Source organism: Excalfactoria chinensis, chromosome 3 (assembly GCF_039878825.1).
Source record: "Excalfactoria chinensis isolate bCotChi1 chromosome 3, bCotChi1.hap2, whole genome shotgun sequence".
Classification (NCBI taxonomy): domain Eukaryota; kingdom Metazoa; phylum Chordata; class Aves; order Galliformes; family Phasianidae; genus Excalfactoria; species Excalfactoria chinensis.
This window is the reverse complement of record NC_092827.1, coordinates 74,641,704-74,653,994: the sequence shown is the minus strand read 5'-3', so window position 1 is coordinate 74,653,994 and position 12,291 is coordinate 74,641,704. Positions and strand designations below refer to the sequence as shown.

The 12,291-nt window shown below is 35.9% G+C and overlaps 1 protein-coding gene across 1 annotated transcript in view; it reads right to left on the bottom strand.

Moving 5' to 3' along the window:
* CRIM1 (cysteine rich transmembrane BMP regulator 1) overlaps positions 1 to 12,291 on the bottom strand; it is a 160,095-nt gene that overhangs the window by 30,520 nt on the left and 117,284 nt on the right. Inside the window, exon 8 of the mRNA XM_072333167.1 lies at positions 1,783 to 1,911. Coding sequence (XP_072189268.1) covers positions 1,783 to 1,911 — 129 coding nt within the window. The remainder of the gene's footprint in view (positions 1 to 1,782; positions 1,912 to 12,291) is intronic.

Below are 12,291 nucleotides of genomic sequence, written 5' to 3'. Positions count from 1 at the left end.
AAAATGAAAATAATTGCAAGCAAATCTGGCAAGAGAAAAATCTCCTTGAATAGGTTCTTAAACAGTATTAATCAGAAACACTCCAAGAAAGCACAGAGATGTCCTGGGATGCAGCAAGCATACATGTACAGCCTGACAGTCTGGGACAAAAGAAATAATACTCTGGAGTGACAGGCCTCCTGTGCAATAAACTGAAAGGCAGGACTGAATGCACAGGCATACATGTGGAAACTTTATGAGTATGTCTACCTTCTTTGTCAAACAGGAAATGCTCCCCCTCAGTCCAGTTAATACTTCAGCAGTAAGAAAGAAAAAAATCAAATAACACTGGTAAAAGCAGAACTTTCTAATTTTGTAGGCAAGGCAAGTATGTGATGGAAATAAAGCATGTGCCTTATCTACCCTTGAAGAGGGTGCTTTTTCTTTTATCCACCGATACTTCTGACACATCAGCTTATGACTTCATTTCAAGGCACCATTTCTGTGTTGTATAAACTCTTGTAGTTGCTGTGTCTCAAACTGATCATTGAGTCATACGATCCTAAGATGAAATTCTTTACTCTTCTCCAGAGAGGATGCAGAATGTGCAGCACACCCGCTGTTGTGCATAGTTGAAACAACATGAACTAGTAAGTAACACACTTAATCAACTAAGATACAACTAAAACAAATCTGGAACAAATGATATAAACAGCACTGTGTGTTTTATAAATAGGGGAAACTCCTATCCGTATTTTAAAAAGTAGGAAATAGATGTGGACCTCTGTCAAGTTCCTGTGGAAACCTAAGAAGGTCACCCTTGCCAGGAACACAATATGTACTAGAAAATATTATTTCTGTATTATGATAATAACATAAATTTAGTTGATGTCTCCTGTCCCTTATCAACATGGAAACAAAAAACACACATTTTCCAAGAAAAAGAAAAAAGAAGATAAAGGCACCAGAACAAACCCTTATTTTTTTTCCTCCTTCAGCAAAACACCAAGCCACTCCCTAAACAAGAAAGATGCAGAGCTACAATAAAATTATGAAGGGATTTAAAGCACTCCTAGCTGGGCTGGTGGGTGCAAGAGATACATCCTCCAGCTGAGTTGTCCTTCGGGTCTTTGTTTGATAATTCCAGGAACAAACCTGACCTTGCTTTACATTTCATGCATTAACCTTGAATTCTTAAGGAAGTACATAGAGAAAGCACACTTCTGCTGTTCTTTGTAGATACTGTTATCACTGATAAATGTAAAGTTCTCACAAGGTCCAATGCTTTGTCTCGGGTTAGAATAGATCACAAATTAAAGCCTGTATAAATCTTACATGAAGTGTATTCATATATGTTACATAAATAAAATTACATATGGCTACACTTGTATGGAAACATATATCCCCTAGAAATATCATTTCCAAATATTTTTGATCCTCAAAAGCAATAAACTATGTTAAAAATAGAATGTTTAGCAAACAGGAGTTTTTGAAGTGCACAAACCTGATAAAAAGGCACATCGACATTAATGTGAAATGCCAAATCATAACTTGTTTTCCCCTCTTTTTTTACCTAGCTGTTAATTTTTATCTGCATTCATACATTTAGTTTTACCTCCAAACACATTTTAAGCAAGAAATGTCAGACACTGGCAACCTGTCCTTTAAAGATAAACAAATAGAAAGCGCACATACAGTAACGCAGCAGCCAATTAACAGTATGAACAGAAAAAACAGCTTACTAACATCTTCAGCAACAGCAGAATTTAACAGGTGTAAGCCAATGTATTTTTGCATACTCACTGGTTTTGCACTGACAAATGCGGCAACCATTTTGATCCAGTTTGAAACTATAGATACAGTCTTTCTCAGTCAAAGTGCAGTTCACCAAAAGCTCGCAGGTGGGTGGACCTATCGTTATGTAAGTTGGCTCTAAATGCAAGAAAAATAAAACAAACATATTTGATCAATTTGATATTTTAAATAGATCAGAAAAGGCAGACAACACAACAGCAAAGAGAATCATTTTTAACAAATTTTGTTTCTGATTCATGAACATTCGTGGTATTTAATTCACGAAACAGACTTTGTTTTGAAGTGATATATACTCATTACATGCAGTATGAACCTACATAAAAATTCTCAAATAGTAGAACAGGGAAAAATGATACTACATTGTAGCTCAGTGCAAAATCGGCATTCCTGCATTAAGTTTAACATTGAATTCAAAAAAGCTATTCTACTCATTCTTTTGCCAGAAGTGTTTTATCAAAACTGCTTCGATTCTTAGGAATTAAAAGAGGACAAAAGTTTATCCCGTGCTCGGTTGATTGATATTACCAAGCTGCAAATCCAAGCATGCAGCTCAATAGATCCGATCTTTCTTTGAGTGAATAAGATCACTTCTACACAAATTTAAATCAGAAGAAACTTTGAATGCCAAATGGGAATGGAAGGTACAAAGTGTGTGAAAGATCTCTTGGAGCCACTTAACAGGAGTATTTATCAAAAAAAATAATCTTTTACAGTATAATTTGCAGTATGAAGTTGTGCTTTTTGAATTTGAAGGTATTATTGTAAATCATTAGACAATAATTTACAATGTAATACTTGCTTTCAGACACTGTTTAAGTATGTTACATCATGGAATTTGTTTTAGCATATACAGTAGCAAGAAATATTCCTGCACTTTAGTACACAAAGTTACTGGAATAAAATAAAAAAACCCAAGATGCAAGAAAATAGCAGGATACCTCAACGCTCCCATCAAAAAATAGAATAAAGAAGGAATGAAAAATCTTATTCTCCAAATAACTTTTTTTGTGTGAGAATAGTTTTTTCTATCTTGGGTGTTTGTTTTTTATGGAGCTTGTCACTTAAGTAATAAGGAATTCACTTATGAATATTATTAAGATGCTACTAAACATCATGAAGCACAAATGACATGATTTTTAAGGAAACAATTGTGAGCTTTCATTGCAGTATTTAAGTTGACTGAATTACTATTTTTCCTGATTCTCAAGAAACAAAAACATTTAAAGGAATTAAATTTTAAATAAATTCAAATGGATGAATTGGTCAATTGTGAAAATATGGAGAAATGGTACACAAACAATCATTACAAGAATAAGGTGTTTTATACAGCATGAACATTTTCACCGACTGAAGATAGCCATATCATCTCTCCTCCCCAGACCAAATCCTTTGAATAGCAAATTTCATCACCCATACTCAGAGGCAAACAGTTGTTACTCTCAGACTGAGAGTAGAACACTACTCAACAGTTATTAAGTTATTAGAGGTATATACTGTCAAACAAAATAGCTGCTTATTTCTCTGCCTATTGTTTCTGCACCTACCAGGCAGCTACAGCACCCATAGCTTCCAGTCAAGTGAAAACTATCCCATAACAAGAATGTGCCTTTCTGCTTTCATTGTCTTGTACAATGTTCTGCTTTCACAGCTTCCCTCCAGCCCTACTCTTCCCTTCACAACAGTTTATGCAGTGGTTGAACATTTTTAATCCTTTTTAAATTAGGTCAGCTAAGTACAAAGTTAGGAGCAAAAAGAATGCATTGCATGACAGGCACAGAAGATTTTAGTCTTCTCTCTCAGAGATCATGGTTCAGGTTCCTCACTTTTCTGCGGGTTCTAAAACACTATTCAAGTTCTGTTCTGTGCAATTTTTGTAGAAAAAAAGTTTCTATATATATCAGCCATACACAAAACACCACCAACAGCTTTGTTTAAATCAAAGCTGGAAATTTGGATAATGGTATCTCTGTGCCTGTAGAATCCTCAAATCTCTTACAAGCTGAATTACTCCTCCTCCCCCCTCCCCAGATCTTTTCCAGGAATTTAATAGACTATTAGTTTTCAGGTCAAATGAGAGATTCTGTAAATTTCTGTGAACTATTCATTTCATGGCTCAGAGTATGCAAGCACAGCATGGAAAAGCAATCGTAGTGAGCAATTTGTTTTAGAACAAATGAATTCCCAAACTAAACTATTTTTAATTGCAATGAACTGCTTGTGTTTTTTTCAAATTCATTCAATGAACTGACTGAGTTACGTTCATACCTCATATCTAATGTTTGCAGCTTCAGCAGATCATTAGTTTAGGAATGAAGACCAAATCAATATACACCAGTAAAATGATGTACTCCAAAAACTTCATTAATTCATCCCATTTGTTTAGTGCAGATCATAATAAACTATCTTTGCAAATAAACTGATTTTTAGCATCTGATTCTTACCCTGAAAACCTCCATTCCTACCTTGCTGTATTCTTTAAATAAAATGTCCTCAACAAGCAAGAGACCACAACACAGCAGTTACCTTGAAGCTACATGCAGGTTACTGTCCAGACAGCCCAAATCTGGCACTTTGAATGACAAAAAAGCAACAGTAATACTTATCATCAGTGGTAGTTAAAAACATCACTGATCATATGTATCACTCATGCTGTCCAAAGCAGGTGGCAACTTTCAAAGCTCTCTTTTGTGCTTTGATGCTCTTCTGTTTTGGATGCTGATGTACCAGTTTTGAAATGTAGCTACCTAGAAATACTGTATTGCTCAGTGTATCAAAGTGGGGACAAAATTAAAAGGTTACTATTTTAATTTAAAAGATTTTTGTGAATCTTTTATTTGTTGTGGTTTGTTATGTTACCTCTCACTTTTCTTTCTGCTCTCAGCATCCTGAGTGTTTCCAAGCAAGCCCACAAATCTGTTTTTCCTCCCTTCTGTCCCTAAAGGTAAGTCCTGAGAGATACAGTAATTTTATATGCATGCCTGCTTCTCAATGAGCTGCGAGTGGAGGACAAAAGAAATAATTTCATTCCCTACCCCCACATGTGCAAAAATGCAGCCAGAAAAAAAAGTATCAGCCCTTTTCACTTCGCTAGACAAGACTCAACAAATAAAGCCAGCTTTGCTGCTGCCAGGCTGCTGGCTATTTGAATAGGCAAGCAGTAGTTAGGCTTGAAAAAGCATGTACAGCCACATGATTCCAGTTAGGCTTTCACTGCTGCTCTTGGTAGAAATTGCAGAAGAAAGATCCAGTGCACAAATGAACAGACGATTGGTGAGAAAAGCATACGCTATTTCTCTTTATGTATTTTACAACAATAAAACTATAATGAAGAAAGAGGGAAGGCAAAAATAAAGAGAAAAGGATTGATGAGAGTCTGCTTGAAAACAACGCTTTTTTTTTTGTTTGTTTTTTGTTTTCCTAATAGAACACAGATACTGCTGATGTAAAGTGTTTATGAGTAAGTCTAAATGCAGCTTGATATTAGCATATCTTGTTTCCCTGTACTCTCTCTGAGCATAACATTTTCTATGCTGAATTTCAGTGCACAGGATTACTAATTTGCTTGCTATAAGGATGATCAAAATGTTGAATTCATTTTTTCTGCTTTTTCACTTTGCGATAAATATTCTTCAGTTAACGAGAGCAATTCTACAGCAGTAAATCAAGCAGGGTACAAAATTGGTATATGCATGTCACATCAAAAAGAAAATGTTCTTGACTTTATGTTTAAAAGTGGTAAAGAAAGAAGGCAATAGGAATGTATTGTTCCACAAATTGCTAACATTTAACCATGGCCTTAGTTAAGTCTGCTACACAATACCACTGCCCACTCTTCCCCTCCATCTCAGGATGAGGCAAAAGCGAGGCTGCTCTCAGCTGGAGGCAGATTTAAATCACTATTTGAGATCCAGACCTATCTGAGGCATCAAAGAAAGCATAAACACAGATACAACACAATTCTGCACCTAACATTTTACTTAAAAGTCACCTCAGAAGTTACAAAATCCACAGTGGATATTCCAGCTGCTCGTGACCTGTCAGTCTGACCCACTGAAAAAACTCCACAGTGCATGATCAAATCCCCATATCTCACTCATCCTAACTTGAAGTCAAAGCATCCTGCAGGAAGACAGTGATATCCCACCAATACCTGGAACTGGCTTTGTCTTTCTGGACCTACCTTAGCAATAATGCCACAAAACTCCAGTGTAACACACAAGGAAATTTTCAAGGTGGAATAAGACCATATTGCCACTGTCAGTTTTCTAACCAATCCTCAAAGCATTTCTTTCCGCTATTTTCTGATTTCCGAGACCTTCCACTTCTATTACGAGAGATGTGACACAACTGTTGTCATTTTCTTCAGTTAAAAATGTGAAATATATAGAAGAGGACAGGATGGTCCATCCAGGTATTGTACTGTGCCTCTGACAGAAGCAACAGCCACTGTCATACACAGATCTTGTTATACATGGATGAGTACTAGTACTGAAGTATTCAGAAACTGACAGAAACTGATTTTTCCATGCTTCAGTGACAGCAAGGGAGAAAGGTTCTAAGGATAAGAATTTTCTTATACGCACAGTTTGAACATTTAAAATTGATGAAAAAAGAAAGAAAACAAATACACTGATGGTTGCTGAAGCCATGGAAAACAAGAGCAAAAATGAATCTGAGACCATCTGCAGCATTCTCATGACTTCAGTTTTTCATTAGAATGTCAAAAATGAACAATTCATTGAAGATGTCATTTTTCCTTCCAACTTTGGAGACTGCATTTACAATATTTAATTAGTTATAAAGTGAGATGAAAAAAAATACAGAAGTGCCCCCTAAGGCTGATATCAGTTATATGCATTTGCCTACCACACTTTTAAATTGTTTAAAATTTGAACTTTGGGTAGTGAGTTCATAACAGCAAAAGAAGTGGGATTCCACTTAACTGTATCACAGCAAAGCTGCATGTATTATAAGAGAACAGTAAGTGTTCAGTTTTGGTCTGTGTGAAGGATGAGAGGACTTCTTGTACCAGCAAGAGCAAAGCAAGCAGGTTCAGGGAAGCAATGCTTCTCCTCTGTTTATCACTTGTGAGACCATATATGGTGTAATGTCCATCTTTGGCATCCTTAGTAAGAGAAAGGCTGACATTTCAGAGGGAGTCCAGCATGGGGCCACCAAACTGGTCAGTGCCTGGGGTAGGTGGTGTAAGAAGAGAGGGGATGAGAGATTGGGGCTTCAAGGCAATGGGGTGATTCTTCTGCTGTCTGAAACTTTGTAATAGGAGAATAGAGGGCCCAGTTAATTTTGGGAGTGGCCAAGGGGATGATGAGAAGCAACAAACACAAATGTAAATAAGAGAAATTACAATCTGATACAAGTTGTTTTGTTCTCCTTTTTAAACGGAGTGGTCAAACTCTGTGATGGAGTACTAAAGAAATCTGGGGATTTTTGTCCTTGAAAATACTGCAAACTTCATTAGAACAAGTCCTGAACAACGTTCTGTAACTGAAGGTAGAGCTGGATAATCCCTAATGGTCCTTCCAGCTTGTGTGATTCTAAGAACTTCAGTTCTCTAGTGAAAGCAGTAATATCCTTCGTGGATCAAAAAAGTGAAATGCACAGATAAATATTTCAATTTCTGTTTGTTTCTGTATTCCTTTGCCAAGTACAGATTGTCTTCCTTATTCGGTAAAGAAATATATGCAGTGACTTAAGAAGTAGCTTTCCATTCAAGAAGCAAAACTTCTTCCAGGCACTTAAAACAGTAGTTCTCTACAAAATGTTATTTGCTGACAGCCACAACCACCTTTAATCAGTGCCACCTTATTGTTCATCTATATGCTAATACCTTAAGAACAGCTTCTTCAGCCCATTATTATTACTAAGACATGAAAGTACTTAAGCTCTTTGCTTTGTTTAATTTGTAAGGCAATATTTAAACTCAAAACAGGCCTCGTTTCACACTTTCAGTAAAACTACATCAGGGAAATTCCTACTCCAGTCTTTAACAAAATTGGCTTTAAGTAAGGAAGTAATCATATTTAACATATTGTTTAATGTTCAAGTTGCTATATTTGACTTTGTTAAATATGAATGAATTTAATAGCAAACACAAAATTCTGGCTTCTGATTGATCATTAGAAATCTGAACTGTGTATCTTAACACAAAATAATTACAAATGTAAGAGGACAGATAGTTGACACTACTAAATCAGCCCAGATTTTAATTCCACTTGCAAATACTGTCCTTTCAAAATAGAAGAAAAAAACTACTACTACTATAAAAATATTGTTTCTTGACACAGAAGTGTAGAAGACATTAGCATAAATCAAACACCTACACTAAATTACTTTGTTTGATTCAAGAACAGTGATTATTCCAACTTAACAGACACAGGGGTCTGATTTCCCCTCTTAATCACTTCATCTGTGCTCCCGGTGCAGTTTGACTCAGTATTACTCTTAAGCACATATGCTTCAAAGCTAACAACTCTTACCAACATTTGCTGTAGTTTCCCAAACATGTTAGAGACCCATTTGCACATGCCATAATAATAAATTAGAGCAACAGACTATGGGTTGACTACAAGTACATACAAGTGATCTATGGATCTACGTGTTGTTTTGTTTGCTTCATTACAGTTTTTATATACACTTTTATCTATATGAAACTAGAATTTACCACCAACTTCACATTAACAAAAAACATTTCAGTCTGCCTGACTGAAACACAATCAAAACTATAAAACTGTAAGCTCTATAGATACATTAACATAGAGATTAAAAATTAGCTTTCAAAAAGGTCTTCTTTGGATACTCAAAAAAAATGGATTTTGTCAATTTCATTGAAAGATTGCAAAGTACTACCCAAGTACCTAATTCAGAATTAAAGAGGAAAAAAAGACTTAACAAATCTTTACCAAACCAACAATTTTTTCATTAATAGACAATATAAAAATTATGTCCCTGGAACCTCCTAAAATACTGTTTTGTATCCTATTTGTATTTATTCAAAGCTTGTAAGCTGACTATTACTATCACGTACAAAACCAAATTTTCAGATAGTTATTATAGTCTAGTATAGTGATAGTTACTATATAATACACATGCATTATACTACAAAACAATTAATTTGATGAATTATTTGGAAATTATTGCTCATGCAATTGGAAGACAAAGCTGCCAGTGATTTTCAAAGAGAAAGCATTTGTACTTTCAAAAAGCTTAATTATAATCAAAATAATTTCAACGTACAAGCTCATATCAATAGTAACTCAAATTTCTCAAATATATCTATTGGTCATACAGTACAAAAAGCCACCAGGCATGAAAATAATCCTAAATTTAAAAGCTGCAACTGTAGCATGAGAAGTGGGATTGTATACATCAGCATTCAGTGCTAGCTCTGCTTTCAGTCTTTCATATTCCCGTTTTACTACTGTGAACCAGTTAATGCTTTTGCTAGAGGCATCTAGATAAAATTGATTAATTTCATGTGTGTATTATTAAAAAAGTTGGAACCTTGAAACAGAGAATAGCACAAAAGTTTTATGTCTAGTTGTGAACACTACAATGGGTGTAGGCTGCTCTGAAATAACGCCTCCTATTTATTTCCATGAAAATGAGAACAGACAAAAAACGCAATAACTCTATTGGAGAGAACAAATTCGCAGCTACAAGTCACTGTTTTTCTACATGTTTTTCACCACCATTAGCTATGCATTTTTTGCCAATGATAGAACAAGAGCTTTCATGCTGCTCTCATAAAGGTGCACCAGCAGAGATGATCCGCTATCACCACTGCTACTGCTGAAATGCACCACCCACAGCCTCACTGTGTTCACATCCACTGCTCGGTCTCTGGAAATGTTGATGAATGTCAACAGGTGACATTTTTTTTCCACATGGAGGAGTTCAGTGACACCCCTCTGTTTGCTAATACCCACTTCCACATCAGACACCACTTTGTCAGACTGCCCTTCTACTGCCGTCTGTTGCACGGCAACATCATTAATGAAACATTGTTAAGAAGGTTTAATCCACCAACACCCATTTCTGATGTAGTAGGCCAGGTAATAACACAGGAGGCATTACTTTCAAAGTAGCCCTCATACTTTCTTTTTCCCCTCTTCCCTTTGGACCAAATGTGTTGACCACAATTCCTTTTTAGTATAAATGGAAAAAAAATAATAATTCCCTCCAAATTCCATATGTAAAATCTAACCAGTGATATTTCCAGTACTCTTAACAATAATTAATTATGAAAATTATTATTATTACTATTTTTTATTAGGAGGGACAACAGTAAGAAATTTTATATAAAAAGTCTCATTGTACACAGCCACAAACTCAAAATATAACTCTTTGTGGTGCATGCATTTAATTTTTATCTCCAGAGAAGCAACTCACATAAAATAGCACTGCATTTAGATTCAGCATTGATGGGTCCTGAGACACTGGGATAAAGTGTTAGCCAATGTGAATGTACCAGAACAGGATTCTGGAAAGCTCAGCATGTCACAGTGTGTGAAATTGAAATGTGTTCTAGGGGAGGGAGGGAGGAAAAATGAGTCAAAATCACATTCTACACATGAACAAAGACCTCCAATAGCAGTAATAAAAAGCCTGCCTGTGTTTGGGGAAAGTGGAGCAGCTCCCTCTTCTGCAGCATTTTATACCGCAAGCTGTATATTAGGATTAAGACGCTCTGATCCTACAAAGCCAACGCCAACAGACTTACAGAAATATAGACTCAATGCATTCAAGCATTTACTATAAAAGTTAAGAAAAAGCATGAGTGAGCCACAGTCTAGCTCTATACCAAATGTTTTACCCAATAACTGCCTGTGAACTGGTCCAGAAGGGTGTGCTGCTCGACAGCCTTTCGTTGGAGTCTATATACTTGTTTGACTTCTGTCTGCAGTCCAAAAAAGTTAACTGCAGCCTACTAAGCAGCAGCATGTGTGTTTACTTAAGCTTCCTGTAAAAACATTCATATCATTCCAAGAGTGACTAAATGTTTTCCATCCTCATAGTTAGCATTCCAGGCTTCCCCGCCCCTCCAGTCCATTACATGAAAAATATCAGTACCGAGTCCTGAGCAAGAGAATTTCCTTCCTGGGCTTGAAATCCCTAATGACTCGCAGGATTTCCCCCCCACACACACACACCCCTCCCAGTGTTTAGCTGTCTGTGTTAACTATCAATGTTTAGCTATTACATAATGTAAAATGTATGCAAAGATTTAAGCTGCAAATCTATTTTAGTGTCACAAAGAAGTAACGGAAAATATACTCATTAATATATTAGTACTTCCAAACACATGGCTCCCTGTTGCAGAAAGACTGTTAATTTCAAATGTTATTTTTATTGTTAACCCGAAAGTACTTAGATACAATCTGTTTTTCTCAAAGGCAACTATTATAATCCAAGACATTTTATTGTTCCTTTGAAGAAGCCTCCTGTGAAGCAATGGTGCATGTGTGTGAGTGATGCAATCAAAATACAAACTTACTACTCCCAAGATGCTAACTTTTAAGCTTTTATCTGGTGCAATCAGTCCTTCTGGTTTTTAGGTACAGACTCTCATTAAATAGATGTTAATACTCACGAGGCTTATTTTTTTGACAACCCAGTGTAAAATGACACAGAGTAATAACCACATTTATTAAAGCAGAATTGGTTAAACTTATTTATAAAGAAATGTCCAACTAGATAAGGCCATTCAGTTATCATCATGAGGTTGTGTTACCAACACACTAAATTACTGTGTATCTGGGCCAAATCTATGAAAGCTGTAGGCACCAAAAAGAATTAATTAGATGATCCATACGGTTCTTTAAAAGCAAGAAATCCTTAGCTGCACTGAGATAGATATACATATACATATATGTAATCTGGATTCACAGATTATTTATCCTTTCAACAGCCATCTTCTAAAAGTGATAAACTTTATCACTGAAAACAAGGGAAAGATTCTATTTTACATTTGTCTAGCATTCCTGACTTTCTTATATGCAAAGACTTTCATTGACAGAATGTCTCAGTGAACCCTGGGCTGCGTGGTTAAACAATCTCTACTGTCTTGTCTTGTCTAAAAAAGCTGTACTAAATCATGATTTGGCAAAAGTAAGCTCAATTCTCTACAGCACTGCGTTTGAATCTCTTAATTGACTTTGATGAAAAGACCCATCTAGACCTACAGTGCTGACACTGAACAATAACTTGTACTTCGTGCTCTAAGTAGATGCCTGGGTCCAAATCCTATGCCAGTGAACACTGTTCTCTACTACTGACTTCATTGTGAATGCATCAAATTTCTTTTCATGGGACTATGGTGCCTTTTTTTACTTAATGATGTGTTGGACACACTAAAGGAACTGAACTGAATTACTTTTCAGCTACAGTTTGGAGCCCTTTATTGATGAAAAAGTTAATTTCTTTTTGCAAAGATAAAGTGTCAGCCTTTATGACAGCGAAGTAATGCAGTCCTTATTC